Source organism: Chenopodium album, chromosome 27, assembly GCF_948465745.1.
Source record: "Chenopodium album chromosome 27, dcCheAlbu1.1, whole genome shotgun sequence".
Lineage (NCBI taxonomy): Eukaryota > Viridiplantae > Streptophyta > Magnoliopsida > Caryophyllales > Amaranthaceae > Chenopodium > Chenopodium album.
In genome coordinates this window covers 34,238,204-34,263,909 of record NC_137860.1, presented here as the reverse complement: position 1 = coordinate 34,263,909, position 25,706 = coordinate 34,238,204, and the positions used below count along the sequence as shown (strand labels likewise).

Genomic DNA, 25,706 nt, shown 5'->3' with positions numbered 1-25,706 from the left:
AAAAAACAACAAAAGGTGTATAAGATAAGATGCTTAAATAATAGATACACTTTTACATTTTTCAAATGATGAGAATCAAGTAGGAGAATATTAATAATGTAATACAAGGTACATGAGAATAAGAATGTTTCGAAAACAAAAGTTTGTACAAACGTATTTTTGAACAATCTAAAATATATCTCATCTCACTACTTGATGCCTACTTACTAACGTACATAAAAATAACAAAGAAAGAACTAAACATTTTAAACAAAAAATAAAGGAAATTTTCTTCAGAATAAGGCCTATAAGTTTTCATTCCTTGGGGCTGCACCTCACTTGTACGGCCAACACTTTGGCTGCTTCCTTAGGACAATTGTTATCGCCTTTGTCGAATAGGTTTCTATCAACTGGAATCGTGCAACTATCTTTTCCCAAACAATGCTGCTCGTAACAAAATAAACAAGAGTATTAATCATTGTTTCGGGTATAAAATTAAACAGTCACCAAAAGCAATTATCATGTATTGTTGTTATAGATTATATAATTTGAATGTTATTAATGTAACAAAAAAAATCCACAAGAATAAGGTGTAAAATATGCTTGCCTGCTCGACAATCTTTTGGGAGTGTGGAGAGTTGCAAGTGCCGAGGATGAAGAAGCCACAAACACCATAGGGGTTACCAAAGCTAGCAAACTCGACGTGACTGATGACTTTGTTGTTGGGGCATCTGAGTGATGCCTTAAGCTTTGGGTCATCAACCGCGGCAATTATGTCATGGGCATCCCTTTTCCATGATGTCACGCTTGGTGGCATGTTTTCCGATATATAGCTGCAAATCACATTACGGTGTACTGTCTCAATTTGTACTGTGTCTATATTCCCTCCTGCCTCGTCGAAGATCACCAACAAGTTGTCCTTTGGCTTAAGGTATGATCTAGGAATGCGGTACCTGTAAAATATTTTGCATTTTTATCATTAACTAGGGATTCTTACGCGCGCGATGCGCGCAGATGGCTAGCCTTTTAAGGAGAACTAGCCTTCTGGCCCGTGCAATGCACAGGTTATTCATATAAAATTGTATTGAGAAATAAGTGAGGAAATATCAATAAATCATTATAGGTTATAATATGTAATCGGAAACATGATTAAAGAAATTAAAATTTTGTAACTTTAATAAAAAAAAAAGGCTTAAATAGAAGGTGGAAGTGCTAAAATTAAAGAGAGGATAGGAAAAGGTTGAATAATTAAAGGGGAGAGAAGAAGATGAAGAGATGAAGTATAGGTTTAGTGAAAGAATTAAAAAAAAATGGTGTAATAAATAATTAATAGTGTAAGATGACATGTGGCACTATGGTTAGAGAAGTGCAATAGAATGGATGGGGACATGTGTCTTTCTTAGTTTCTTGGTTATACTTTTTAAATACTAAGTATAGATATAGATTATTATTGGTGGTTTTTATGTCTTATGCATATTTGCATGGTATTTTATTATATCTATTTGCATAGTAATTTTTTAAGTACTTATTGATAAGACGAGTAAAATAAATTAAACAAGTCATCATATAATTATATATATTTTAAAAAAATAGAGAGTCTGAAAAATGCTTTGAATATTGAAATAAACACAAATAATTAATCAATTTTGGTGATTCAAGAGATAATTTTAAGGCTTTTGAATTCAATTGGGGTAAATATGTAAATGGAGAGTCTAAAAAATGCTTTGAATATTGAAATAACACAACTAATTAATCAATTTAATTGGGTGATTCAAGAGACAATATTAAGGCTTTTAAATTAAATGGGGGTAAATATGTAAAAGAACATTTTTAGGGATATAAATGTCCATCCACTATTTATAAGAGTATTCTCCCACTTTTTATAAGGTAGGGAATCGCGTTGCATGAACATGCTTTGGTAACAATAACAATACATGTGCTTAGGATATTTGATTGATTATAACCGCATTCTTAGATTATATCTAGGAATGCGGTACCTGTAACATATAGTTGACTGTATTTGTCCGTTAAAACAATACACAATGGAAAAATGATGTGTAACTTTGTTAGACTGGTGTCATAGTGCATTTTATAATATTAACCTATATTGATTATCTTAAAAAATATTGAAGTAATTGAAAAGGGATAGAGAAAATACGTATTTTATAAAACTTACTCGCTTTGAGATGGTGTGTCCCTTATTGTAAGAAAGGTTGACCAGTAACGTCCTATGCTTCTCCCATTGACCCAAATCACTCCTTTAGTCATGTTCTCCATTCTGATAGCTACTGGATCATTTCCCTCTGGGGCATCAAAGTGTGTCTACAAACAAGTTTAACTTGCTCGTTATTAAATATCGGATTATTAATATAATCGTAGACTAATTAATACCAAAAATTTACTTTGTATTCTTTTGTTCATCCTATGCAAAGAACCACACGAATCTAAATTGTCTATACCACTTTATGTGTAGCATTTCATACACGTGACAGCGTGTGTAACACTATATGACAAGATTTAAGTTTTAGGTACTGTACTTTTAGTCAAGGTAAACACAAATGTAATGTTACCTACTTACCTTATACCAAGTAAGTAATTCACCAGGTCCCTTTGCTGGTATCCATTGTGCCTTATTAGCTCCTTCCTCAGTGAAGTACTGAAGCTTCTCTCCATGCAAGCCAATCTGCATCATGTATATACTAGAATTAAGATTTCTATTTAACATTCAACAAAATAAGTACAAATTATATACGCAACGAGTTTTTTAATTTATACCGTGTGATGCCACCCATTGGAAGAAAGATCAAGTTCTCCAGTACCTAAACCTTGGATTTCAAGGAATTTTAGCCCTGTCCATCTTCTCTCCATATAGCTTCCACTATCCTTCATGCCAATGTAATAATAGAGTTTGATTAAATATTCTTCATCTATATTATATTCGACTTTGTAAGACATTTGTACAAGAAACGGTTCATTTAGTTACTTGTAGTTAGATTTGGGTTAAGAGAAGTTATAGAACTAAGGACATTTCACCCCCTATTGGTTGCCGTGATTGTAAGCAATTAGCCAGACTCTTTATAAAACTATATAATTAGCCACAGTATGCTCTTACCGGCATTCCCATTGTGTTGCTCAAAATTGATATATTGTTGACACCTTCTGTCAAATGTACAGGTGCTTGGAAAGTGAAAGCAGGAGCTCTATGGAATCCATGGCTTGATCCTTCGAAAGGAAAAACAAAGGTTACGAGCAAGAAACAATGATCAAATAGCTCTTTTATCAAATTTTTAGTAGGTCTTGTATACAAGTATTGTGTATAACATGACTAGTTACCCCAAACGACAAAAGTCAATCTTTGCTGAAGTTGACTTTTATGTGATTGGGGGTGACTTGTATACAAAGCCCGAGTTTATTATAATAAAACAAAGGCTAATTTATACCTATGTACTTTCCATTGACAAAGGCTTGCAAGGAGTGACCAAGATGGTAAAGCTGTAAGACTGGTTGCAGGGACTTTCTAAAAGGCAAGTCAACATTGTCCAATTCTACACTGAAATTCAAAGTTATATTCATTATTAACCCTCATTAGTAATGAAGAATAAAAATTTATAAATTTTTTTAGATTAATTAACCAAAATTAGTAATTAAGCAACATTATGTTACCTTGTTCTGTACCACAAATAGTCAGTTTTGTCCTCTGCAGTATGAAACTGCTCCATTGGAGCCCTCGAGTAGACATCAGATTTAGGTGAGATGATTTCATTAGTCTTCTCCCATTTCAGATCCTTGTTAGCTTTCTCGGATCTAACAAACTCCCTTGAACTATGTTGCGCGATCATCTGTTTGTCAGATAAATGACCGGAGTGTATGTATGTTAGCATTAAAAGAATTGATGCAGAATAATGTATTGATCAAGCTAGCACTCTTCCAAGTGACAATTAACTCATCAATTTGGACGGATTAATTTTGCAATTAGGAAACACTTACAGAGTCTGTATTAAGCACAACAGTCTTGCAATCAGGCAAGATACTGATGGACTTTGGTGGAAGGGTGTGCTCTTTGCCCCTGAATTTCACAGTTTCTGATGTATGAGTGCGGTTATTCCACAGGAAAGCTGCACAAAGGTTGTTCTTTTCGTAGTAACGCGCCTGATAATTGCATAAATTCACAGAAAATTAGCTAAAATGTCATGTGTGACAAGAATTGTCACATTTATAACTGCTGAAAAACACAAATTTGCATCCCACACTTGGTGTTTATGTTCATTCTTTCTCGCATCTGTTATAACATAAACTTAACGGTCAGATGACTCTATGGTCTATCTTTCACATAGCTTACCTCCAAATTTGGGCCGAATATCTCAATACCATAATTCCCATTGACGATAGCCTTCTTGCTCAACATTAAAGCACGGTGTAGATCCCTCAAGTGTCCCCATTTGGGTTCCCTTATCAAGCCTAACAGTAAGTAAAGCATAGCAATCAGCAATCAGTAGTCATCCTTTATAATTGCACTAGGAATACCTCTAGGCTCAACAAGAGTTTAGGGTCACCATATTCATCAAGTGGAGCTTCATCATAGTAGCGAGTGGTATAGTAAAGGCGGCAGCAGTCCTTCCATAGTTTGTGCCACCATGGTACTGCAGCAACAACAAAACATATGCAGAAAGAATTAGGGGAAGAATGGATGTAAAGTCAGCCCTTTTCTCAAGATTCAAACCTTTCAAAGCATGTAAAATGTTAGTGTTGGATACCATGTAATAGTTAGAATGACTTCCATTTTTGGAGAACCAGCGCGCCACAGCAAAAGCAGTATCCTCAGCTGACCTTTGAGAAGGTACATCACCGAAAACTCTGAACCTGTATTTACAGAAAGAAGGAAACTGTGTTTACCATATGATCAAGTGATAAATAACCAAGCTAAGACAACTAGAACTACTGAAGGAATAGCTGTAATAAGTACTTACTGAGCAGTCCAATTCTCAGTCCACAAAGACGGCTTGTGAGGTGCATTAGGACCTTCGAATGTTTCTCCACAATGTCTACCATTGCAGACATTGATCTATCCAACAAAATGAAAGAAATGATCAAAAGGAAAATATTATAGTATTAGACTGTCTAACTGTCTTGCAACAGGTTAAGGTGAGACAGGGCAACAATTTCCTTTGATTTTAACCATTTGGAGATAAATTAATGTGAAACGGCCTTATCTCAGACTTACTCTTAGCTTAATTTCTATAAATATTACATATGATTTTCTATTGCATGCAGTAAGATATTAATTAGTACTAAAAGGAAAAAATGATTACCACTTCACCAGGGGCATCTTTCTGCTCACACATGATCCATGGTACACCAGTTTTCAGACCAACAGCCATGGTTCCTGCCCAATTAATATACCTCTCTGCAGCGCCGTCTCTGAATGCTCCTCTAACGTGATCATACTCGTTTTCAATCTGAGCAAGCACGACTAGGAAGGTCAGACTAGATCTATGTGTAACATCAACGCGTTGATATATTCTTAAATTTTTTATCCTAGTGTTACTACAACATTTCTAGTACGTAGATTGGCCTGGTCACCTGAGATAATACAATAGGACCTCCCTGTGATGCATATAATTTGTTTTCCTTCATTAATGATACAATCTTCGTGACCCATCTCTCTGTATTCATCTGCATAAAAACACTTGAAATTATTTCCCTACATTTCTTAAAATTAATCGAAAAGTTGTGGTTAATTACCTCGAATATTGGATTATCTGTTCGATATGTGATGTTAGGCTCCTTTCTTAACCAAAATGGGTATCCTCTGCCATAGGATGATCACATAATAGGAGGGGTGTAAGAACAAGTTGTGTTTACATACGTAGAAGTATAACTATTTTTAGGATCACTTATAAATTATAATCCTATAAATTTCCTTGTCCAAATTATACGAGTAATAATTATAATGTTGAATTTCATACTATTGTAACATGTTATTTCCTATTAATTACCCGTTATTCCATTCACCTTGAATGAATGGCCCGACTCGTAGAGTTGCCCACATGCCTCTCTTAGCAATCAGTTTAAGGAATCTTACAATATCATTTTGGCCTGAAAAATTGAACTACAAAAGCAACGCAAATGGTTAATCGCTAAAGAATTGATTGATTTTCACATATTCGAATATATAAACTCGGCCTTCTATGAGAGAAACGTTGAAAGACATGCTCTCTCTAAGATCACCACTTAAATTTCTGTATGTTAATTACCTCCCCCTTGACAGGCTCATGTATGTTCCAAAAGACATAAGTTTGGATCACATTTAAGCCTCCTTCTTTGCATTTGTCAAGAACATCTTCCCATTCCTAATACCAAAAAAAAAAAAAAAAAAAAAAAAAAACAGAACATTAGCCACTATCATAAGGATTTTTTGTAAGAAAACACTAGATCAAGTTTTCATTTGTACCTCAACCGGGACACGAGGATAATGTACTGATCCAGAGAAGAGGAGCTCCCTATTGCCATGAATCTTCAAGGATCGTGAATCATATGTAACATTAAATTCATTTTTTTCCTCTTTCTTACAATGCACCGTGACCAAAAACAAAAGGCCTATAATAAGTATATATTTATAACATTCCGTCATGATTGGCCTTTTCCTCGTACCTTAAAGATAAAACAAGAAATTAATCAGATTGAAACCAAAATAAGTAAGAAAAAAAAGAATACATGGGTGTAAAATATTTCGAGTGGTAACGTATTTTCTAGATAAGATCAAGAAGATAGAAAATCGTAAAAATTCATTCAAACTTACCCTGTGTAGGAACTAGGAAACACCAAAACCAGTAAATGATTGATTTTGGTTCTTAAATATTTGTTATCTGTCCAAACATCATTTTGATCCTGTTTTTTCTCTCTTCTTTGCCATACATTCTATTTATGGTAGATCAACAGACAAGTTTTTGGTCTAATTAAAGGCTTTTTGACTTGTTCTTTTTATCTTACATTGCCTATTGAAACATTTGTAAAACATACTAATAAATTATCTATATATAGCAGTTATAGTAACATAACTAACATTGTAATAACTAATAGTTATTTCAAAAAAAAAAAAAAAAAAAAAAAAAACTAATAGTCATGTATGCAGACTTGAATGGCAAATAAATTGGACTCGAAGTGTCGAATTTGAATGATATGCAGATCATGCTTATATGTACAATATGTTAAAACATTAACTCGACGTATTTCATCTTAATTAAACAGCTAATCATACATGATTTCAAAAAAAAAAAAGTACCAGGTAATAATCAATCAAACATCCTAACAACCAGGAACTAATTATTCATTTCTTTGCTTAATTGGGATTTCCTAGGTTGTAATATTGGTTTTGTGTATATATACCAGATGAATTGTATTAATCAAAGCTTTTTGCATTGGGCTCTTTCCTGGGCATGTCCGCTTCCTGTCCATGGAAGAGTGACTACTTGCAATAATTTCAAAACCCGGGCCCTGCTAATCCCCCCTTTCTTCCCTTATTATTTTGAGAATATATAGATAAAAAGGGAAGTTATGGTGGAATTTCATAAATATGTACTTCTATTAGCCCTTGTCTTCTTCATCACCGTGCATGGCGAGGAGAAAAAAAAACCGTGGTGTTACATATGATTCACGGTCATTGATAATCAATGGTAGTAGAGAGCTCCTCTACTCTGGTTCAGTACATTACCCTCGTGTACCAGTTGAGGTACCGAAAATAATCTGTCAGTTGCACCTATCTATGATTCTATGTGAAACCAGGATTTATTGAAATCGATTAATTCTTGTGTGGGATGCTAATCTATCGCAAGACATAGATGAATTTTATAATAGACTTTGTGTAAAAGTGACTTTTATGAGAACTTAGCTTGCATGATTTTTATTGAGAAGTTGGCTATGTAACACTAAGACATGAATCATTTAAAAAACGACTTAACATGAAGTATTTTCTCAAACACGTCCTAATTCATGGCGAATGTGATCGTATTTTTGGTAAAATAGGAATGGGAGGACATCCTAGACAAATGCAAAGACGGAGGCCTAAATGTGATACAAACTTATGTATTTTGGAGCCAGCATGAGCCTGTTAAGGGCCAGGTGAGATACAATTTGAGCATTTCTTAGTTATAAAATTCATGTATCAACATAAACTTATAATATAAGCAATAATCTCTGAAATCTTATTACTGCAGTATGATTTCAAGGGCCAGAATGATATTGTCAGATTCATCAAACTGATTGCTGAGAGAGGCATGTGGGTGACCCTCAGGGTCGGACCTTTCGTTCAAGCTGAATGGAACAATGGGTAGGGTTCTTTTTAATCTTGTTACGAACCACCACATGACAATGTTACTGACCTGTTACATCTTCCTTAATAGATGAGATAGTTTAACAGTTACACCATATCATCCAATCATCCATGTTACCAAGTATATAACATTAATGTTTAGGCAATTCTACAAATCCTCTAGATGTGTTCCAAACAAATTTGTCATATGCAAATGATAAACCAAATAATGACGTCGTTGTTGCAGAGGATATCCATTTTGGCTAAGAAAGGAGCCCAATATTGCATACAGAACAGATAACCAAGTGTTTAAGGTATGACAGTCTCAATCACTAATCTTACACAATTTTGTCGAAATCAATATGGAGTTTTCACAAATTTTTTGTACCTATACAGGCAAATATGGAGAAATGGGTCAACAAAATCATAGGTTTAATGAAGAAACACAATTTATTTGCCTCGCAGGGGGGTCCTATTATCCTGTCTCAGGTGAACATCAACATTTTGATAAAAAAAAAAAAAAAATGTTGATGAAATATGGATGTTATTAGTAGGAGAACTAGCAAAAATAGCTCACTAACCACATGCCATCCTTTTTTTAGGTGGAAAACGAGTATGATACTATCAGAGAAGCCTACAGATTTGGTGCCGCAGAGAGATATATCCGTTGGGTAGCAGACTTAGCTGTTGGACAGAAAACTGGTGTGCCATGGATCATGTGCAAGCAAAAAGACGCGCCTGGTGAAGTGGTAAACTTTATTCCCAACTTATTACTTGAGGAGAATTTTAAGAAGTTTTATTTCATTTTTTTTTACTCATTTCTTTACATTGTGGTACAGATCAATGCTTGCAATGGTAGACATTGTGGAGACACATTTGCAGGTCCAAATGCACCTAACAAGCCATCTCTGTGGACTGAAAACTGGACTGCTCAGTAAGTTGTTCTTTTCAGTTATAATCTAGACTTTCTAAGAGTATTTTACAATTTTGTAAACCTCATAGGTTCTGATCTCTTACTCCTATACTAAAATGAGCAAAACTTCCACTACTACACAGGTACAGAGTTTTCGGAGATGTACCTTCCCAGAGATCAGCTGAGGATACTGCCTTCGGTGTGGCACGCTGGTTTGCAAAGACAGGAAGCCACACCAACTATTACATGGTATTGAACCAGCTAAAATAACTAGCAATGCTCCCTCTTTCCCATATTTTAGTCATCTTGGAATGTCCAACTATTACACTTCAGTTCTCTGTCTCTCTATTAACACCTATTACATACTATTATTAATGAGTAGTCCAAAACTCCGAATCCTATGTAAAAAGGAGATAACATATTTTGGGACGAAGGGAGTACAATCTAATAGATTAGTTATGGATAGTTCTACTTACTTACTGTCTACCATCTAATTAAATATGTGGATTTGTATAGTACTATGGTGGTACAAACTATGGAAGAACCGCAGCAGCCTTTACTACCACTCGCTACTATGATGAAGCTCCACTTGATGAATATGGTAAAACCCTTCCCCTGGATCTTAACCAATAAAACTCCTATTGAGCAGTATAGCACCAAAACCAACATATGATAGTTGATCATCATTTGAGCATTAATTCCTTCCTATACATGATTGATTAGGTCTAAAAAGGGAGCCTAAATGGGGACATTTGAGAGACCTGCACCGTGCTATAGCGCTAAGCAAGAAGGCTATTCTTGCAGGGAGATATGGTGTCAAGAAATATGGTCCAGATTTGGAGGTAAATAAGCTTACTAGAAAAACTAACAGTATGTTTGATAGGTGGTAATAGCAAGCAATGGCAACGCATTTGTATAATTTTGTGAAAAAAAAAAAAAAAAAAAAAACTCAGTTAGTAGCCAAAATGTATGTTTCTTCCTATATTTTCATACCACCCATTACTATATAGATGATGTATTTATTGAGGAAGGAAATGCATTACCATGGCCTGTCAAACTGACCTAAATCGTGGTTATTGGCTAATTGGATTCATTGTTTTTGACATATGCAACGGTCAGGCACGTTACTTCGAGAAAGGTAACCTTTGTGCAGCTTTCCTGTGGAACAACAAAACACATTTATCAGAAACCATGAAATTTAAAGGCATACAGCATACGCTCCCACCCAAATCCATCAGCATCTTACCAGACTGCAAGAATGTTGTCTTCAATACAGATCAGGTCTTTTTTTTTTATTATTTCAAACATTAAACTAAATAGAATCATGTACACTTCAATGATTCACTTATGAAATTCTGAGTAACTTGAGAAACAGATGGTAAGTCAGCATAGTGCAAGAGAATTTGTAAGGTCTGAAAGAGCCAACAAATGTCTGAAATGGGAGAAGATAGTTGAGCACTTGCCAACTAAGCATGATATTTACGCGAAGGATCCACAGGAACAATTTTATATTGGGCAGGACAAAACTGACTACTTTTGGTACACAACCAGGTGAAATAAGAGATCAAATGAACAACAGTTGATATTTGTTTGAAGATAATCAACCAATATTACCATTCTAATGATTTTGTTATTTTTGATGTGAACCCACTTTTATATTTCCAGGATAGATTTGGACAATGTGGACTTGCCTTTCAAAAAATCTCTCCAACCAGTGTTATGGGAAAAGCATCTTGGGCACGCGATGCATGCCTTTGTCAATGGAGAATTTGTAGGTATGGTTCTTATATTTTAAATTTAGATATGTTTACGAAGGATTACACTCTATGGTGACCATTGCTAGCCTTTTCCTTTCTTAAGGTACCAAACATGGAATCCACAGAGAACCAAGTTTTACTTTCCAGGCACCTGTTAGATTGAAGGAAGGCGTCAACAATATAACAATCTTAAGCAGTGTGGTTGGAATGCCGGTAAAAGCAAACAGAGAAGGGTGGATTAGAAATTTTTCTTCAATTTAAAGTCCTGTTTTTTCAACTGTAAACCGTTTCAGGAAAAAAATAGTGATCACATATACCATTAAACACTAGCAGATCGACAAAAGTTTGTTTTAATCAGTAAAAATAACTCAGCCAGTTTAATTAAAGTCAAAAGAATAGAACAGTACTCTGTCATGTGGTTGTACTAAATAGTATAATATAGATATAACTGTTATGTATCAGCTATCAAACTACTTCCAACGAAGATGACGAAGAGACTGATCAAAACATATTTGCTTCATTTAGGATAGCGGAAGCAATATGGAGAAGAGGTGGACAGGATTGAAAAATCTGGCAATCTTAGGTTTAGGTACAGGAGATCTTGATCTGTCATTAAATGGATGGCACCACAAGGTACATACTGACTTAATTTTTATTTGTATTACTTCTACAGTATAATTTAGTTTTTGGTGAAGCCTGAAAACTGTACTCAAGTGCAGATTGGTATGGAAGGAGAAAAACATCAGTACTTCACCGAGGAAGGCGCAAAGAAGGTGAAATGGACCCCGGCAAAAGGAGCTGGGAAACTTTTTAGTTGGTACAAGGTAATATAGTTCTCACTGCTGGGACATAAGGTGGATTCATTGATAAAAGATGATATAACTTAATCTAAGTAGTGTCATCCTAAAAATTTGTTTGAATATATATTAATTTAGTGCATAGCAATCAGGAAAGTAGCAGGTACACTTGATTTAAGTTAACTGTCAATTTAGCAAACTAAGAAGTGTGTTTTAGGCATACTTTGATGCACCAGACGGAGATGAACCCGTGGCTATAAGGATGCAAAACATGACCAAAGGAATGATTTGGGTCGATGGCAAAAGCATTGGGCGTTACTGGTCAAGCTTCCTCAGTGTCAAGCAAGAGCCTTCTCAAAAAGAGTAAGTAATCATACAACAGAGCAAAAACAAAAATATGTTCATCAAAATATTACGATGTTCATAAATAAACTTAGTTAAAATAAATAAAATTGATATAGGTACCATATTCCAAGAGCATTCCTCAAGCCTAAGGACAACTTCTTGGTGATCTTCGACGAGTCAGGAGGAAACATAGACACTGTTCAGATTGAAACAGTAAACCGCGACACCATCTGCAGCTACATAGGGGAAGACATGCCGCCAAATGTGATGGCATGGAAGAGGGCTGATGGGGACTTCCTTGCAGCAATTGAGGACTTAAGGCCCAAGGCCTCACTTGAATGCCCCAAGAACAAAGTCATCAGCCGTGTCGAGTTTGCTAGCTTTGGTAATCCTAATGGTGTTTGTGGTTACTTTCTCCTTGGCAACTGTAACTCCCCTGACACCCAAAAGATTGTTGAACAGGTGAGCCAATTCTCTTACATAAACGAACTAGTACTATATATGCATGCTCTGATCTTTTTAGTAATTGGTTATTTACATACAAAAATCAACATATAAAGTTCATTCAGATGATACAGAGTATGATCGAGTATTTCAAGGTTGAACTTTGGCCATTAATATCTTCGAGGACACATGAATATTACGAAGTATATACTTACAACTGTATCAATGCATGGTGATAAATCCTAACTCTGATCCTCTTCTTATTTGAACAGCGTTGTTTGGGAAAAGTTAGATGCAAAATTCCAGTAGACAGGACACTCTTCAACGATGGCAATAACAAGTGTGCAGGAGTATCATCAAAAACATTGGCCGTTCAAGTGAGATGCAGCCTCAAGAACTAAAGCGACTCTCTATTTGTTTTCATTTTTTAGAAGGAAAAACACTGGCAATCAACGCATATATACAATATGTTTTGGGGGAAACCAATTTACTAGAGTGGCAACTCCAAAGGCTGGAGCCTGGAGCAAAGAACAATATTCAAAATAAATAAAATTGGTCTAATTCTTTTAAGCTCATATATATTAAGGAAAATTTTGTGATTGAAAATATACATTTAAATAAACGCTAGATCTTGCATATTGCCCCATAAGAATCATATACAAAGTAATTATTGCAGAATTTATATTTTATCTACAAAGTACGCGTTTAAAAGTATCAACATAGAACCTCAAAGGTAAAGTCGCCAATATAAAATAAAAGTTACCTCTTTTTTATTGTCAGAATTCCTCCTTTTACAAAAAAAAAAAAATTGAACCCGCAAAAATCACTCCAAAATCCAATTAAATGCATATGTAAACATATTCATCTTATAAAATTTATTTCCACAAAAATTACCCTACAATTAGTTGATGTAGGGTAAAATTACCATAAACCGGATATACCCAAAAGTTTTTTTTGCACAAACACTTGGTAATTAAATCAAATCAGGCTTATAAGATTTTAAAAGCTTGAAATACTTTTCAGGAAAACTACATAGTAATAATTTGCAGACTTGTACCCTGTATTAAGGTGGTCTTTTAATTTAACCTAATACGAAGTACTTCATACTCCATAGTGACATATTAGCAAATGTATCAGACCTCAGTAGGCAAACTAGAATCGTGTTAGCCATCAATTTCCCAGTAACATACAATTTTAAATTTCAAGGCTGCGGTATTGCAATATGTAAAGTGTCGTAACTAAAAAAAAGATTCAAGGGCAGAAAAAACAACACATACACATACAATAAACCAATCTGATAAAAACTTGATGAGCTAATTATAAGAGATGATTAAGAACAAATTATTTCCTATTTTCTTTGTTTGAAGTACATCAACTGTTTTCAGAAAATGTATGAAAATCTCAAGCACAGAAACTAATATATACATGCCCGAAAGGCAGGGCAATAACAAAAGAACCCATTCCATCCAAAAGTCGCCGCTCCAAAGAAGTCACCTAAATCACTTTTCCTTAGCAACTGAAATTGTAGATGTTTATTGCTACTAAAATGCAGATGCTGAAATGATGGAAAATAGCAAGAAACTTGGAAGACCACTTGAATCTGTGTGAGGTTGGAGAAGGAATTATATACAAAATGTACGACAGATCTTAAACATGTTTCACAAACCTAAACGAACCCACATCAGAACCCCAAAATTCAACCAGGCCGTCTCCAAAAGTAAAAACTTCCTATAAGCCACCACTATCACAAGGCATTATTTCATCACAATACACAATCTACTTCAAAGATCATATATTCCAGCCCAAGCAAGAATGTCTTTAGCCACCCAAACCATTATGTTGAATTCACAAACCTCATTTGGATAACTTGCAGACCCATGAATCATGACAAATCAAATGATCCTTGTCCTTCGTTGATAGCATAAAGCAACTTCTTGAACATAATTTCCTGCTCAGCAAATATCCAAGTCCGGTATTAATTTCTAGGGATAGAGAACCAACAAAACATATCTGATACAGATAGAACAGGAGATTTATATAATACCTTTGTCGAGTAAGGAGGAAGCTTAAGGTAATTAGCGCAGGTCATGACACTTGGCAAATCATCATCGGCAGTTTCTGAAGGCCCAGTTCCATTTGAAGCTGTGGTGGTGGTTGAAGAATGCTGTAACAAGACAGGCAGCGAGTTTAGAAGTTCTGGATATTGACCAGATATTGAAATATATCAGAGTTTAGCATGAAAATATTACCTTCCTCACAATTGTCAACTTGGGGCTCAGCACAGCCAAACCACCAGGTGGAAGACGCGGTGCACCAGTGACAAATTGACAAAAAGCACGTTGCTGTTCTGGTGTGAACTCACCCATAATCTCAAGCAACTGAAATAAGTAGATGATTCAGCTTTGAATTGAAAATACAAGTAACACAAGCTGGTAGGAGTTTATTCAAGTAAAGAAACGTACATAAACAATGGCAGGGCTTTTGGCTGTGTATCCATGATCAAATTTAATGTGATCAACAAGCATATCAGGCTGCAAAAGATGAAAATTATTAGCCCATATGTAAAAGAACCTCATTGAGCACAATGGCCCGAAGTTAACAACCAAAAATCAATGTTACCTTCCACAACTCTCTACGGCCACAAAGCAAGCAATCTAGTTCATCTGGAGAAAATATCTGTAAAGAAGTGACGTCGAAAACCTGATCACAAGCACGTGAAAATTAGTTACTACAAGGCACAGGCCCACAGCACAGACAATATCCTAAATGCAAGGGAATGGTCCAAGTAACACTCAACAAACCATAACAACACATCAGCCCCTGCAAACACTAAAACATGGACTTCAGCAACAGAGCTGAAACACAATAAGAAACAATTAACAAGCACCAGACAAGAGGAGTGGAAAACAATTTACCCAATGGTGAAAAGCATTTCCCATTAGTACAAAGAGGGAAGCCACAAGCTCCTCCCCACTCCTTACCACCTTTATTCACTCCCATCAATCCTCTTCATTCCACTTCCATATTACTTCCTCCTTTTTTAAATAGTTGCAACACACTTTTTTTTCACGGTATTTAATAAAAGTGGGGTTCACATGGTTTAATATACTTTAAAATGGGGTGAGAGATTGTTAAAAGTATAATTTAGTGGGCCATGTACTTTAAATAAGGAAAATTGTGCAACTTTTCCTCAAAATAACTTTCCAATTATAGTGTTGCAAGTATTATGACATTTCCATTTTAGGGAAGTGCTGCAAGTATTAAGAAATGGAGAAAGTACTTTTCTCTATAACTTTTCTTGCAAGAAATCAAACAAAGGAGACCTAGTTTGCAATTGTGTTTTCCCTTGAAAGATTGTTTTCCATAGAAATATATTTGATTAAAAATGTTTTCCATCAACCCAAATGGAGGCAAGAATGCCATTTTTTTTCCCCAAAACAGGACCCTGAACACAAAAAAAGCAAGAAAGATAAATCCTAACCTGGTTGAACCCTGCCCTAAAAGCTTCCATTTGCCTTATAATTCCAGACTTAACAGTGGCATCCACCACCAATGATATGTATTCCTCCAAATTATTGATATCCACCTGCAATAATACCCACAGAGGAACTTAGAATGGCCGGGACACAAGTAACCGAAGTAGACAAAAACTAGAATGAAAAAGAGATTCATTAAACTTACATTTTCATCCCCTGGTTTCAAGACGTAATCTGGATATCCAGGAAGCGTAAAATCTAAACATAGATCCTCAATTGGAGTTCCACGAAAGCACAACTCCGCAATTACATCCGGATGATCACCACCTATTGACTCTAAATACTGTTTTCTGCAGACTAAGGCTTGTAATTCTCGTAAAGTTTTCCCAACCTCTGGATCAAATGAAAGGATATCATGCAAATCAAGCTCCTACAGTACAAATGAACCACGTTAACAAGAGCAACAATAGAAGTATGACAATGGGTAAAAAAAAATATCTCTGAAACAGCAAACATCCAATATAAATGTTACCTGTCCAAGCACAAGTTTGTAAAATGCTGTTGATAATGGAAGATCCAAAAGCCTTCCATCTTGAAGAGCTTTGGCCATGATTCGTCCAAGAAGTCGAAAATGTTCAACAACTTTGCTGAAATGGCTGCTCTCTGAAGCCTCAGCACTTGGCGGCCACGGTCGAGGAAACAAGCCAAGAGGGGATTGAACAAGATTTGCATTTTCCCCATAATTCAATCCTGTGGCATCTTCAGATTTACCGTCTTTGCTCTGATTATCACTATCAATTTCCATAGAAGATTTGTCAAATGAACTTGTTCTCCACATTTTCAAATCCACTTTCTGCAGATCGTGACTCAAAAGGGTGTAGAACTCCAACGTTGGACCTAATCCAGTCCCAACCTCACCAAAATACTCTACTTCAAGGACAGCCTTCTGGCTGGAATACATTTCCATAACTTTCGCTGCAGAATCTAAAATGCGATTTCGTGAAACACGAACCTTCTGGCGCTGAAGCCTCCCAACTCGAACTTCCCTTTCACTAGACCCTTGACCCTCACCCTGTTGTTGCTGCAAACGATACAAGGCCCTAGACAATCCAAATGCAGTTGAATAGAAAAACTGCCGACGGGTTTCAAAAGGAAACAAAAATGGACATGCTTTTGTCAGCTGGTAGCACCAAGACGGAAGACTACCACTGCATAATGCAAGCGCATCTTGTATCTGTCTAGCCAATTTAGGGGTGAGTTTGCTGTTAACAAATTCTGAAGTAAGAACCCTAGCTCCAGCAACAGTTAACTCATTTAGATCTGAAATCATCCCTTCTGAGAATTTATCAGAAGCTGTTTGAACCCTCAAACGAGGGGCAAGTTGATTCAAACCTTCCAGTACACGAAGCAGTGACAAAATATTATAGGTTGGATTATTTTTCTCCATATCACAGGGAAGTTCCCCTTGCAAAATACTGTCCAGAGGTGACCGGTGTGAGACAGCAACAGCATTTGAAGCAGAAGCAGCTCCAGATTTGGTAGACTTTGATGGAGAGGCAGAATTCACAGCACCATGGGACTTCTCAACCTGGCTATCAGCCCGTTGATAGGTGATTGTATAAATATCACTCCACAGCCTGCTACCATCACTAGTAACAAGATCACTACCATTGTACCTCTCATCATCTTCATCGGTCACGAGCTGTCGCTGGATAGCCTGATAGATTGTCAAGTTCGGATTAAGTTGCTTGCCACCAGCAGAGAAAATTAACTTAGGAGGGTCACTGGAAGCACCAAGAGGACGCCCATGACGATCTCTGCCTCCCCTAATTCCTCTTCCGTTAGAAGCAAGCCCAGCCATGGCAGCAGCTGCAAATGACATTGCACCCCTAGAGCCAAAAGAACTCCCACTCCGAAAATCTGTAGAATCCGACCCCCTTACAGTGGCAGCTCTACTACTGGAACCTGAAGCAGGATTATTCTGACTATCACTGGTTGCAGGGGCAGCAGCACCATCTTCAGCAGAATCACTCAATTTCACATCATGCACTTTATCAGCCATACAAGCAGGAAGAGAATCGCCCCTCAATACCTGCAGAATAAAGATGGAAGAAACAAATTAGGAAAGATGGGGAAAAAAAAATGACCTCATAACAGTGAACAACCAATTATCAATAATCTCAAGTCCTTATATCACTTCACTTCTCAGGTACACTCTGTTTGTAGATTGAGGGAACAAAGCATAGCCAAATCAGCATTTGAGTTATCATAATAGTATACATACTTGTATACATAAAATTAAAAAATAAAATAAAAATAAAAAATTAAACCAAAAAAAAAAGTTTTAAACATTTTTAATAAATTAAAATAAATAAATAAAAAGGCATGTTCATAACTTTGCTAAATGCAAAATAATAAATAAATAATAAAAATATCAAGTTTACATACATCATCCTGGTCATCATCATCATCATCATCAGAGATATCATCATCTTCAATTACCAATGCATCATCAATGTCAACAGGAGACATCTCTAAATCTTCATCCTGCAAGAACAGATAAAGGAGAGCAAAACCATATTTAGTATTGGAAAATTTAAATGAGCTATGCATCCCTAATTGCCAGTGATACAAAAATAAAGAAATTACACAGAACAAACTTTTCTGAAGTCTAATCACACAGTAAATCAAAAGTTGCAGGCCAGCCTAAGGGGTCATGGGGGAATGCAGGTTGCTGCTGGCACTATAAAAAAAAATCATGGGATTTCAGTTCGATTGACATGCATTAATTAAACAAGTCGATGCATAAATAAACAAAGAACACACCTCAGAACTAGATTCTCCAGTGGGTGATTTTATTTGGGCATCTTTATCTGAAGCAGCTCTCCTACGTGCAGCATTTCTTGTTTGAGGACCTTTACTTTCCTCTGGTGATGGTTTTAATATAGCTTTGCCCTTCCCCTTTGATGAGCTAGTAGTTTTGTCTTGAGAAGTATCCTTCTTAGAATTGTCCCCTATATTGACACCAGCTCTGGATCGGGATGACTGGCGGCGAGTGCTAGCAGCAGGGGTGGAGGCAGCTGGTGATGAAGCACCAGCTCCTGTAGGTGAAGGCCCTGACTCAGAATTTCCCACAGAAGTGGATGCCTTCTGCCCAGATTCACTTCGTTGAACTCGGGGCCAAAGGAAGTCCTCAACAGCTGCTAAACTTGCTAATGGATCAATGAGTACAACAGTATTAGAGTAATCACGAAGAGACTTCTCTCCTGGAGCTCTACATAGACGCAACTTAAATGGTTGAGAAAGTGCACTTAAACCTGATGAAAGCCGTGCACTCCCACCTGATGACCTAGCTGAATGACTTAATACAACTGGAAACCTTTCCAGTGAGGATAAAGCATTTTGAAGCTTTTGGACTAAAACAGTCATAGGAGTATCATTCCCTCCACTGCTACTACTAGGAAGGGCAATGGAGATAAACAATTTATATCTTTTGAGTGCCTGCTGTCTAAGCTTAGGAAGGTTCACCTCTGAAATTTTCTCTTTATTAAAGTAACCACAGGAAAAATAGTTCAGTAAGGCCGCAACAACCCCACTGCCAATGAATTCAAACGTAGAAACACCATCCCCTTTGCTTAGTTCCGCTAGCATCTCAGAAACAATTCCAACTAAGCTCTCCTCTTTGCCAGTTACAAAATCTGCAACATAAGCATTACCAGTCTTCGATTTTCCTTTCACTTTAGACTTTTGCTCCTCAACACCAGCATTCAGCTTTGCACATAAATTCTTCAGGTGCAAGAGATCATCCGAAATACCAACATCAACAGTCCCAGGATCAGAAGGGAAGAACTTATCCTTGAAAGACTTTGCACAACCACTGACAGTTGTGCGAAGATTAGAACTGGCAGTTGGAATCTCAACAGAGGTAGGAGGCGAACCAACATTAACTGAAACTGAATTCCTCAACTCTTCCAGAGAGTTGGCATCTTGCTGCTGGTTTCCACTTCGTCTCCTTAAACGTCTAGCACGTGCAGATGTTCCTAAAGCTGACTCGCTATCTTTTTCAGGGGTAGCAGTTTGAGCTGCAATAGAGTTTGATGGAGAAGCTATGAGCGAATCCACAGCATGAACTACACCTTCTCTCACAAACATCTTGGAGAATGTCTCAGGGAGTTTTTCCATCAGTATCTCTGCAATTTGTAGAGCCGGAACTAATACTTGTGGATCCTTCCAAGCCAAAACACCAGAAAGAAAACTGAGAAAAAAATATAACCTAGAGTGAGTGCAACCAGAAGACAAGCCATGCAGAAGTGCAGGTGGTAGGAAACTATGATACTAAGATGAAACAATGCAAACTTAAAACAGGCACCTTGATATATTTGTTGTGCTATTCAGAGATGATATCATTTCTGCACTGCTGAAAAACATAAGTTTACCAATCACAGAAAGGCATTTGTGACGGACAGGACCATTCACACTTGATCCATGAATCTGCTTAACATAAATACATTAAGAATTAATGCTACCGTATTGAACATATGTAGCTAGTACTAAACAACAGTTAAGCAACTGAAACCTGTATCAACACGGGAAGAAGGTCAATTCCAAATTGCTGTAGAAGCTCAGGCTGATCATTCATGAGTTTTTCTCTTGCTGACACATCTTGCACATTTCCATTTGTCTCCTCTTGCTTCCCAGAACTGCTCATAGGGGACTTCTTAAAAAGAGGTCCTCTTACAAACAAGTTAGAGCTTGCTGGAAGGGAGATAGTTCCTTGCGGAAGTGGAGGAAGCAGCTCGTTTGCAAGGTTGACAATCTCAAATATCTAGTAGGAACAGAACATATATCAACAAGTAGTTCCAAGAGTCAAGGCTCCTTATATTCTGTACCACGCAAAACAGCAATATGCCATGCTAAGTAACATGGCTATTCAACCTAGTTCCATTTCCAAACAAAGATAACCGAATCATGCATACAGTGATACAACCACTATAGGGTCACCTAATCATAAGATGACACATCATAGCTTTTCTTACCTTTCTCCATAAGATACGATTTAACAGCAAGAATTGGCAGAACACTAATATGGTCATTACTGAATAGCAGCACAACAGGACATGACATGGAGTTGGCTTACCAACATCAATAGTTCACAATACATCACAAATCACTGAAAATTCAAGTCTACAATAGCATACGATTTTAGTCAGCAGCCAATCCCCACCAGCTTGAGACAAAATCACATAAAAGATACAAGAGACTCAACTAAGTGGCTGACAATAAAATTGAATTCCAACATACAATAACAAATAATCACACATATTTTTTAGAATAGATACAAACTTCCACTAGATCCAGCCAACTACCCTCGGAAACAACCAGCTAGAAGCAGGCATTGGAACTTTCCAGCACCATGAATGGTATAAATTCTTTATATCCACAAGTACCAATAAGCATACCTGCTCTGGAGGCCTGCTAAGAGCAGGGGATACAGACATATTTCCCACGAGTCCAGATCCCGCCAAAATATCTTTGAGAATTCCACTTATACCTAGCAACAGCAACGTCTTGGCTCCCACAGTAGACCCACTTGCACATGTAGCAAGAAGTCGGATCAAACCCTACAGAATTACCAAAATCACATTAAAACCATATTCAAGAACACAGCTTATACACTTGAAGAATCACAGCACTTACTGTGTAAGTAGACGTGCTCAAGGAGGCCTGGCCCCCACCAGAATTACTAGTTGAAATAAGCGAAGCAGCCTGGGTGACCAGACCATGATTACAAAGCTCATCAAGCTTATCAGAAGATGAAGCAAAGGCCTCAACAATTCGAGTAAGGCAAACAGAAGCATGCTCTAGAACCTGCAAAATCATAAAAGCGAAGATGGGTAAAATATAATTTGAAAATACCATAATGGCTTTAATTCCTTTGCATAAAATGCTCAAGAAGTCCGAATTATATTTTCTTGCAATCCAACCTTTGCATCATGATACTGAAGGAGATTAGTTAGGTGAGGAACAGCTTCCATTACAAAATCTGCAGCATCCGAAGGGAGCTTCTTGCACATATTTGCAGCAGTAGCTAATGCCACTCGCTGAAATCAGATAAAAAACACATTATGAATAGGAAAATGCACGACTATAGCCACATCTACATTGCATAACATCCAAAAAAAACATGAAATGAAGGTATGCATGCTTACCTGAACTCCAGTTGAAAAGAAATCAAGATAAGAAAGCACTGCCATTAATGCACCAGCTCGCAAACACGCAGTTGGGTGCTCTTGAGATATCTTCTTTAGTGCTTGCAGAGACTATCCCATTCCAAAATAAATAAATAAATAATTCAAAAATCATCCCATAATCACTCATTTAGTCACCCAATCATTTATTTTATGACAAGTCACATACATATTCATTGGCATATCCAGTAAGGAACATCTAGATGCTTAGCTTCAATCAAAACAAAGTTAAACTAAAACTTAATTTAAAAAATATAGACAAAAAAAAAATGAAAGAGTTGGGAGCAGAAGAAGCGAAATATGCTCCACCGGCCCCTTGCCCTTACACAGAGGTGCTTTCTACTCCTTCCTCCATAGACTATCTCTCCAAAGAGGTAAGATATACATTCTAAATACATTGCTTACTACTTCCACTCAGATGAGATAAAACATGTGCTTTCATTGTAGTCTAAATAACCTGATAGACATTTTCTCCAAAACTTTTATAAATATCCACTAAAGAGGATAGATTGGTCATTGTTATTGTCTAATATCTCACTCATGTCGCACTTGTTGCAAAGTTGCTGACTTTTAGGTTGTGGTCAGCAGTACGGTTGGACTATTGTCTTCTAAACACTAGACTATAATCTGAATATTGTGTGTTTTTAAGAAAACCTGAAATGGACTACTGGGTAAACGTGAAGCAATATTGAGTACAACCATAGTTCAAGGTACAATTTTTACTCATAATCATGCTCCCAGAAAGACTAGATGCAAATTAATATTAAATGTCTAAATGTGTTGCAGTTGGTCCCCAATTAAGAATTCCTGGATCAACCTAGGTTAAAGTTTTCCTGTTACGAAATTCAAACAAGCTGTAAGTAAAAACAAGAGTGCAATACCTGCTCAGCCAAGTCCATATATTCAATCGTCAATAGCCTAGCACAGAAGCAATTGACCGCGCCATAATGAACAACAGCAGCACAAGAAGAAGGCAATACATCAACCAAGTGAGTAATCGCCCTCGCAGCAAGAAGCATTATATCAGGATTACTCTCGTGATTAAGCAACCCTACGAGCACGGGAACAAACGAATCCACAGAGAATGTACTGAGTGAATCCTCAGTCCCAATTGACAGCAACTCACACAACTGAGTCAATGCTTCAACCTGCTTCCCATCCTCACCATCAGCCCTCAATCCAGAAAGTATCTTCTTGAGCCTTCCACTCTGGTGAGACGAAGAGGAGGCCGAACCCATAGCAGACGACGGGAGCAAATCATCGAGCCCAGCACCGAGTTTTCGTAACAAACCCTGAAGGGCACTGCTAGCAGAGGTAAGATTCTGGTGCAAAAGCCCAACACCACCACCTCCTTCACTATCATCATTGTCATTATCATCATCGTCGTCGTCGAAAACATTCATCCCTAATTCATTCTCCCTCTCTTTCTCAACCTCATGTTCCTTCTCTTTACCCTTATCATTATCCTTATCAGAGCCATGGTTTCTACCTCTTCGGCCGCCACGGGAAGACGACTCATCCATGGTTACAGGGGTCACAGTTACGTTAGAGCGAGTTCGAGAGCGAGTTGCCGGAGTAGTGGTGGTAGATGAGGAGGAAGAAGAAAGACGAGTGCGTTTTGCGGCGCGAGTTGTGGGACCTACAGACGACGAAGAAGGGGCTGATGAGGACGCCTCCGCCCGCTTCCGGCTGCGAGTTTCCATACAAATCAAAACCCACCCTTTCTAAAGGTTTCAATCAATCGTTCGGCGATCCGACGATGATTTCCACCATTTCCAAACGAATTCTTTCTGATTAAAAAAATCGAAAAAAACCCTAATCGAATCCGAATCGCTTAATCAACCAACTTTATAAACCCTAGATTCCCTTCTCCTTTTCCTTTCCCCGAAAACAAAGAACGATTCTAAGCTTGATTAATCAAATTTGAATTCGAATCAATCTTAATCCGATCAACTTCGTTCGTCGCGAATTCTGTTCTTCTGAGTGGCGTTTAGAGTGTGCAAGAAATTGAATAATCAAAAACCAAAACCTAATTAAAAAAAGAAAATTGAAATGATAGAATTGGGGGAAATTAAAAGTAGGGTTTGGGAATTGAAGTATGAAATGAGAATGAGAATATATAAGAAGGAAGAAGAAGGTTACTTTAATGGCGGTGAATAAAACGTGAAGGATGCGTAAATATCGGGGAGTTTTAAGGGAGAGGACTGAGGTGGAGGGGCTGCCAAGTACTCTTCTCTCTCTCTAATGCTGCAATTTTTGGTTTTAATAATGAAATGAATAGAGCCCTAATTATGTAACTTACACCTAAATGACCTAACAAGAATTTGTGTGTTGTTTTCGAATTAAGTTACGGAGTATAATTTGATTCAAGGAAGATATCATGATTCCACTTGTACAGCTGATTTTGAAAAGTTGGATTGAATTGATATATGTAGGTGCGTTTAAAGTTTTTACGTAAAGTTAGCAACGGTTGATTGGGTGATTTGTGCGTTTTTAATGGTTATTATGTTTTTTTTTTTTTTGAAAGATAATGGTTATTATGTTAGTATACTTATATTTTGACCTAACACGTCATATTTTAAGCCAATGGATTGTACTTAAAACAAGCTAAGATAAAGTTGTGTTGTCTCATGTTCGTGTTAATTTTCGATAAAGTTGTATTTGTGCTAATTTCAAAATTTTATAGTTTTACCAAAATGAGAGTTGGTATTTATTTTTCCAATGGAATGCACAGAGAAGTTGTGTGAAAATGTCAAAACAACTCTATTCATTTGGATCAATAACTCGGTGACGTATTTACTAATAGGTGTGGCACTAATTATTAATTTTGTGAGAGCTTCAATGTCATATGTGTGTAGACAAGGATTTTCAACGATTTGAAAATTTTGATGAGATTCGATGTTTTATGTAGGCAATTGGCAAAGTAACTCATTGCTTATTGATTTATTGAAGTCATTTTTTGTTCTCTCTTGTTATAGAAGTATGCCTCAAACCTAAGATGGGACACTCTTCCAATACTTCATTACTTTGATTAAAAATCATACGAGGTAAACTCATAAATGAAAAATACATTTTCTAAAAGGTTTGTTATCCCTTGTGCGCAATACATCTTAATGTACTAATGTATAAGTTGGTGATATACGCGACATGATGATAAGTTGGTTGTCATGATTTACACATGTGTGCAATTACAAACTTTTAAAACAATCATTTGGTTTTCTTTTATTAAGAAAGTCATCATCGTATGGTGCCCTCACTTATCGTCATCTAACCAGGCCTACCAGGGGCCATCAGCATACATTAATAATTCATAACCTCATACCCTTTTGGGTGGGATATTATGAATGGATCCTGCACCAACCCTGTTACAAATTATACGCAAGCACGATTGTGTAGCTTCAAAATTTGAACAAATTTCTCTTGCATGTGTGTAGTAGGA

The 25,706-nt window shown here is 36.8% G+C and overlaps 1 protein-coding gene and 2 pseudogenes across 3 annotated transcripts; 1 reads left to right on the top strand and 2 right to left on the bottom strand.

Moving 5' to 3' along the window:
• Positions 1-294: 294 nt before the first annotated feature.
• On the bottom strand, positions 295-12,355 carry LOC145619302 (beta-galactosidase 14-like; annotated as a pseudogene). Its single transcript, XR_014108115.1, has 22 exons — positions 12,220-12,355; positions 11,978-12,104; positions 10,263-10,358; positions 6,431-6,630; positions 6,234-6,329; positions 5,976-6,088; positions 5,722-5,788; positions 5,560-5,652; positions 5,289-5,435; positions 4,947-5,041; positions 4,734-4,839; positions 4,533-4,619; positions 4,319-4,437; positions 3,967-4,128; positions 3,643-3,818; positions 3,420-3,529; positions 3,092-3,201; positions 2,755-2,862; positions 2,558-2,662; positions 2,156-2,301; positions 587-932; positions 295-426 (listed from the first exon to the last, which is right to left on the bottom strand). The product of XR_014108115.1 is annotated as a beta-galactosidase 14-like (transcript).
• Positions 7,534-12,944, top strand: LOC145619303 (beta-galactosidase 14-like; annotated as a pseudogene).
• Positions 12,401-24,454, bottom strand: LOC145619301 (E3 ubiquitin-protein ligase UPL3-like). 2 transcript variants are annotated; one of them, XM_081673969.1, is made up of 18 exons: positions 23,149-24,454; positions 22,229-22,339; positions 22,004-22,120; positions 21,717-21,887; positions 21,479-21,640; positions 20,596-20,844; positions 20,389-20,510; positions 18,846-20,274; positions 18,468-18,566; positions 16,552-18,111; positions 16,225-16,449; positions 16,025-16,129; positions 15,163-15,243; positions 15,006-15,074; positions 14,793-14,921; positions 14,588-14,707; positions 14,397-14,491; positions 12,401-12,535 (listed from the first exon to the last, which is right to left on the bottom strand). In XM_081673969.1, the coding sequence occupies exons 1-17, from the start codon at positions 23,968-23,970 to the stop codon at positions 14,426-14,428; spliced, it is 5,637 nt and encodes a 1,878-aa protein (XP_081530095.1). In that variant the 5' UTR covers positions 23,971-24,454; the 3' UTR covers positions 12,401-12,535; positions 14,397-14,425. The 2 variants fall into 2 exon arrangements, with proteins under 2 accessions (XP_081530095.1, XP_081530094.1); XM_081673968.1 differs by lacking the exon at positions 12,401-12,535 and having other exon boundaries at positions 13,841-14,491.
• Between the last annotated feature and the right edge of the window lie 1,252 nt (positions 24,455-25,706).

What these genes read in the sequence shown, in the direction of transcription:
- LOC145619301 (XM_081673969.1), bottom strand. Translation starts at nt 23,970, where the DNA reads ATGGAAACTCGCAGCCGGAAGCGGGCGGAGGCGTCCTCATCAGCCCCT. An exon ending in TGAAACCAGGGGATGAAAAT is followed by an intron (nt 16,130 to 16,224) that starts GTAAGTTTAATG and finishes GTATTATTGCAG; the next exon opens with GTGGATATCAATAATTTGGA. An exon ending in GCCGTAGAGAGTTGTGGAAG is followed by an intron (nt 15,075 to 15,162) that starts GTAACATTGATT and finishes CATCTTTTGCAG; the next exon opens with CCTGATATGCTTGTTGATCA.